Source organism: Antrostomus carolinensis, unplaced genomic scaffold, assembly GCF_000700745.2.
Source record: "Antrostomus carolinensis isolate BGI_N321 unplaced genomic scaffold, ASM70074v2 scaffold43769, whole genome shotgun sequence".
In the NCBI taxonomy this organism is placed as follows: Eukaryota; Metazoa; Chordata; class Aves; order Caprimulgiformes; family Caprimulgidae; genus Antrostomus; species Antrostomus carolinensis.
The window spans coordinates 10,206-16,239 of record NW_010337243.1 but is presented as its reverse complement, the minus strand read 5'-3'; the positions used below and the strand labels follow the sequence as shown (position 1 = coordinate 16,239).

Here is a 6,034-nt window from a genome sequence, read left to right as displayed (position 1 = left end):
CAAGTTTTAGTACTCATAAATTAGTAGAATTCAGAAGGTTTTCCTAAAACATACTGTGAATATCAGTAGTATGTATTCAAAGTGTAATGTAACAGTTTCTCATGGTGAATATTGAAATTTATAAGCAGGTTTTGCGTAGATAGCTGATGTGTAAATATCGTTAGTGCAGCTTTTTAACACAGAATTGTTTAGTACTGAAGAGTGTTTGTGTATGTCTTTGGAAGATTTTAATTTCACTTGTTTTTCCTTTAATAGAGTGCCAACTGTGGGAAACAACTGAAAATGTCATCCTATTTGGCCCAGGAGGTCCACCTCGCTAGAAGACACGAAGAGATGTAAGTATTTGTTTCAGCGCTGTGTCCTGCCTCACAGCAGGGTGCGTTGTGATCTTGTGAGACCTCCCTCACTCCACGTGAGCATTCCTGAACAGTGAATCCTGATTCCCTGAACCGGAGCACTGCCCACAGCGCACTGGTATTTCAACGAGGGGTTGGTGTTCCAGGAGGTGGCACTCTTCCTTCATGAATTAGCATCCTTGATTGCGGCTAAGGGTGTTTAGGTTGATGAGGTTTTTGACTTCCAATGGTGGTACTGGTTTAAGATCCCCATCGTTAACCTGCTGTCACTGTTAAATTCCTGTTTGGGGATGGTAATTGGATTCTCTCGCTCTGCGCCTCGATTATAGAATCGCTTCTTTGTTGCCCTGTAAACTCAGATTGTGAAGCAGATACAGTAATGATTCAGAAAAATTTGCTTTTCTTATAACAACTAGTACTTGCCAATGAGCAAGAGTAGTGCTGATCAAGTCACCCCAACCCACCCTGTCTTTCCTGTTCTGGGAGATTCGGTGCTTCTAAGCACCTTAGCATATGAGGACTGCTGGTTACAACGTTGTAACTTCATACAAGCACAGCAGGTGGTGTCTGCCTGTACCTTTTCCCTCCCCCAGCACACCCACCCTACAGCCGGCTTAATTAGCCCCCTAGTTTTGAGAAAACTGGGTAAGGTAAAAAGGTTATTTTCTAGCTCCTGAGCAAAATGTTCTACCCACTTAGCAAAATGTTTTCCTTTGTAGACTGTCTCAGAGATCAGAGCTGCTACAGCAGATGGAGACTTATCTAGGAGACAAAAAGACTAAAAAGGCATGGCAAACTCAAGCAGCTGATGCAGCTCATAAAAGGAATGCAGCACTCTTAAATGTAAGTTTCTGCATCTACCAGGAACCGTGTTGAAATGTCATGGTTATGTAGCTTAGAGAGTTTTTTTAAAAGCGTTTGCTCTACAGTTATCATTTGAATTCTCCTATATACAGTTCCCTTTCCTGGAACTTGACCAAAAGTATTAAATGACAAGTCTTTATTATCTGATGGCATCACTACCTATTTCCCATGCCCTTCTTATATGAGCCTCGTGGTGGCAGCTGCTACTATCTCTTTTTTTTTTTTTGTTTTTTCTTTTTTCTTTTTTTTTTTTGCAGTACATCATGTAGAGATGCAGCACATGCTATTACATGTCTGCCTAAGAGAACTTAAGAGTCTGGTAAGACTCACAGCACCTTTACACTTTGCTTCAAGATACAGGAGTATGTTTGGGAATAGGGGCTGGCCAACCTATAATGCTTTTAGTCCAGGAGAGGAACTGTTCTCCCACTATGGTTGTGTGAAGTTGTGGGAGAAAGGTTCTGAGTTTCATGTTTTTCTTTAAAGAGTTGTAGGGTGACTTCAAGAATCTTACTTGCAAGTCTGTAAAAGCAGTGTTGGCTGTTTCTGGCTCTTCCTGTTGATGATACTGTTAATAATGTTAGTAGCTGTTTTACGTACCTGTTGACATATTTAGGTAAGATTTGTTTTTCCTAGATAAATCCAGCAGACGTTTGAGAATGGGCAGTTAAAAAGATCTAGATTTGATGGCAAGGACTGGAATGATAAAACCTCTCCTGGAACCCCTAGCTTAGGCATCTGAGTTTGAAGAGATTGCCCTTGACCACTGACATGAGCATGCATTTGAAAAATGTTTGCCTATTGTTCAGGAAACAGCAGAAAAACATACCTCTTGTGTATTTTTCTTTAAACTCTTCCTTATTAAGGATCCATATTGCCTGTATTGTGTTCATTGAAACAATAAGTTTTACTCTAGAAAATTACCAGATTAATTTGTGTCACTGAAAATTTTTGGTTTCTTCATGCAGAGAGCCTGGTTACGATTTAAAATGTTCACATTTTGGGCAGGTATAATTCCATTGCAGACACTTTTTGTATTTAAGTGGAAGTCGTATTTAGGGAGTGGCAGATAAGGCAGAACAGTTAATCAGGGATGCTGCCTTAACTGTTCTGTGTCAAGGAAGATTTTTCAGCTTGGACTCTGGTAAACTGGTGCATTCTGGGCAATCACACCCCTCTGTAGTGGGTATAGATAAGTGTAGGTGCTCCAGTGGGAGGCTGGGGAGAAGTAGATGGGTTTGATTATTTTTCCATAGTTCATGCTCCACTGATTTAGTAATTTCAGCCATTGTAACTCCTGTTTTCCATATGCATTTCATAATAGATTTTTATTGCATAGATATAGGTTTTTATAAATTATTTGTATTTTATAAATGCATTCTCAGTTAACTCATACAGGTGAACATAATAAATGCAGGGTATATTTCTGCATGCTGAGAGCTTGTTGTATTGGAAATGTTAACAATAGCTCAGACATATACAGAGTGTAAATATTTTTGCAGTTAAACAGATATTTGCCATCTTCTGTCACATCCTCAAAATTGTTCCTTTCAAGTGTCAAAAATGTTGGTGTTTGTACGGGGGAAAAAAAGCAAAAACATATGTATCAAAACAAATTCTGTTGCAGGATAAAGTAGCATAAATCAGTTTAAATCTATTAATTTTATACTAGTTTTAACAGGCATGCACTCCTGCAGATGCTTTCTGATAACAGAAGAAAACAGGAAAAAAAAAAAAATCTATGCAGAATAATATAAGAGAAGCTTGAAAACAAGACTGATTAATGTGCCAGCTTCAGAATATTGTTCCTGATACCAGGCACTGTACATTTCACAGTTACCATGTGGAGAGTTGTTGATTTGGCCTACTCAAAAATACATGGACATGATGAAGTGTTATTTTTTTATTTGCATTTCTGGTTTTCTGCATGTAAGCAAAATCAGTTGTTTTCAGTGTGTGATCATAGCAAGAAGACATTTTTATTTCTCTGTGCTAGTTGATATTTACGCACAGGAAAGCATTTCAAAATTATTTTCTAATTGGTAGGAAGCAAGGAATTAAACAGGGGCTTTTTTTAATTTAAATTTTAATGTGATAAGCACTTGTTCAGCATTTTAACATAATTATCAGTGTTTTCCTTGATGTCTTTAGAGGGAGACTGCAGATTAGGGAGATCTGTATCATTTGGTAGTTATATAATGTTGTCGTAATCAAAACAGAAATTAGACTAGTATTTATAATCTTATTTATGACGTTTGTTTGTCAGTAGTATTTATTGTGCTTAGAAATATGTAGTACTGTGCAACAGCTTATAACATGAAATAGAAAATAAAGAATATGCTATATAGTAGTTAGTAGTGGGAAGATAATTTAGACCCAATTTACTTTCCTTTGCAGGCATGAAATTCTGGAATTATTCAAGTGGGATTCTGCCTGACTGATATCAATATAAATGACAGCTGAATTTGGTCCCCTAAAAGTGATGTGTGTGTCATGTATTCTGTTTTACCTCTGGGGAAGGGTCTTGAATTGTTTTTGTTGCATTCCTTGTGGTTTTAGGGGAAGCGTTGCAAGATGCTCTCTTTTTTGGGTACTGTGACATGTCGGATTTGCTGTGTTTTCCAAAGAAGTTTACGCTGCTGACGTATTTATTTTTATATTGATGACAGGGATTTCTTTTTCCTGCAAAGCTTACCAGTTGTATGGGCACACAAGAAGTGCCATCTAATCTTTCAGTACTTTCAGTTATTTTCTAAAGCATACTACACCTTCCAGCAAAAATTTCTTTCACTGTCTGTCATTAAGTCAGTATTCTGAATGACAATAGACTGCACAACATACAAACTCGAGTGAGCAACGAAAAGACACATCCAATATCTAGGCTATGCCAAAGTGACCTTCTCTTCTAAACATATATGCACAACTGCTGTCTCCTTTCTTGCCTGAAAGACACTCATTTCCTATCAGCGTAAACATTCCAGTGCTTTAGCTGAGTTTATAAAGAAGTAATGATCTTGATTTATATTCTTCCTTCCTGTGAAAATCCTGACAGAAATTGGGAAGAAGGAATCAGAAAGGAGGAAAATCCTATGGAAGAATATGAAGTGAATGTTACTGATTGATCCTTCTTTTCAGTGTAGTTGATAACTTCTCCAGGCTTGGTTTGAGCCATACTGATAGGAGCTTCATGTGGTGCTATTTGTGGTGTGTCTGTTCTAAGTACATGCAACAGAGAAATTCCTTCCTTGGGTTACATAAGTCTGTATTGTCCTCTGTTATTTTGTCATTGTGACTTCAAATGGCTTCCATCTTTGCTCGTATTCCCCCTTTGTGTTTATCCCCTGTTAGTCTTTTCTCACCTGAAAAGGGGCAGCCGCTTGCTATTTCCGAGGATTTGGGTGAATCTGAGACTTAGCTTGCTCTTTCTCAGACATCCTTTAGCTTCCTACAAGGATATATACACTTTGCTGTAGAAAAGGGAGAACAGTTTCACTTGGATTCTGTTTGTCATTATGTACAAGAGGACACAGTCATGCTGTAGAAGGCATTAATGAAGTAAAATAAGATGAATACGGTAAACTGAATGAACTGAGTGTATCTGTATCACTAAGGTGAGCTGCAGCTAACAGTAAGGCTGGGGGTTTTTTTTGCTATTATTAATCGTACTCTACTGAATTTGAGTCATATTTTTCAAATGAAACTTGAGTTGAGCACTGTTTACTTATTGATGTGTTCAGATTGGCTATTATTCAATACGAGTAATCATGTTTGGTCTCTCTTGTGGATGTGCTCCTCCAGAATCTCACTCTTATTTCAGCGGCAGTGGTGCTGAATATTTGGGAAGTCCCTTTGGGGAATTTCCTCTCTCATTTAGTTTTTCTGTTGTACTCTTCACACCCGCTCTCTGCTCCCAACTCTGCCATCTGCTGTGCTTTCTTTCCCCCTCCACTCTGTTCAGCTTTGGCTTCTTCACACCCCACTCCCACGTCCCTTTCTGTCTCTCTTCATCTGCCCACCACTCAATCTCTTCAATGTTTGGGTATGGAACTAAGCCCACAAGAATGGGTCAGAACTTTAAAGGGGGAGGGCGGTTAGTTTGGGAGGGGGGTGTTTTGATTTGTTTGTTGCTGTTGGTTTTTGGTTGTTTCTTTTATTTTTTTTTTTTCTTTTTTTTTTCTTTTATAGAAATAAATTTAGTCCTTTGTGAATCCAGCACACATCCACTGGACAAGCAGAAACCCAAATACTGGGGGTTTTTTTGTAAGAAAGCTATGTGAGGTGCATTGTCATCCAAGTTTGTCTGCTGAACAGCTTGCTGCAGCTCTACATTTTGGTGCACATGTTATGCATGCATATTAGCAAGTCATCTTTGTCTTGAGGAGTAAAGATCTTGCACATAATTTGCCTAGTTACTTTACAGTTACAGGAGCTAGAATACATACTTCATGCAGCACAGAGAAAACCATTCTGTTCTCCTCATTTTTCTAAGTTTCAGAAAACAGAATTTAACTGTAATATACCCTAGTGTCCAGAAAGAATAATGGTGTTTTACAGCAACAGTCTTAAGTGGTCATGAAATTTATTCTTGTATCCAAAAGATGCAGCAAACGTATTTAGAAACTGTAGGATGTTAGTCTTCCTAGTACAAGTTGGGTTTCAGAATGACTAAACAGAAAGACTTGAACTTCACTGTTATTATTTGAATGCTGTTTAGCTATAATGAGTACATTTACTTAAATGTCTTCATGTGAGTGTACATGTTTAATATTCCCAGTATTTGTTTTTAAAATGTACTTTGCCTGTGTTTTAGGATA

General features: G+C 38.0%; 1 protein-coding gene across 1 annotated transcript in view; it reads left to right on the top strand.

Moving 5' to 3' along the window:
* The first annotated feature begins 282 nt into the window (after window positions 1–282).
* The window catches only part of CEP15 (centrosomal protein 15), a 9,007-nt gene continuing 3,255 nt past the window's right edge, over window positions 283–6,034 (top strand). Inside the window, exons 1-3 of the mRNA XM_010175116.1 lie at window positions 283–335; window positions 1,076–1,199; window positions 6,031–6,034. The exon at window positions 6,031–6,034 is cut by the window's right edge and continues 74 nt beyond it. Coding sequence (XP_010173418.1) covers window positions 283–335; window positions 1,076–1,199; window positions 6,031–6,034 — 181 coding nt within the window. The remainder of the gene's footprint in view (window positions 336–1,075; window positions 1,200–6,030) is intronic.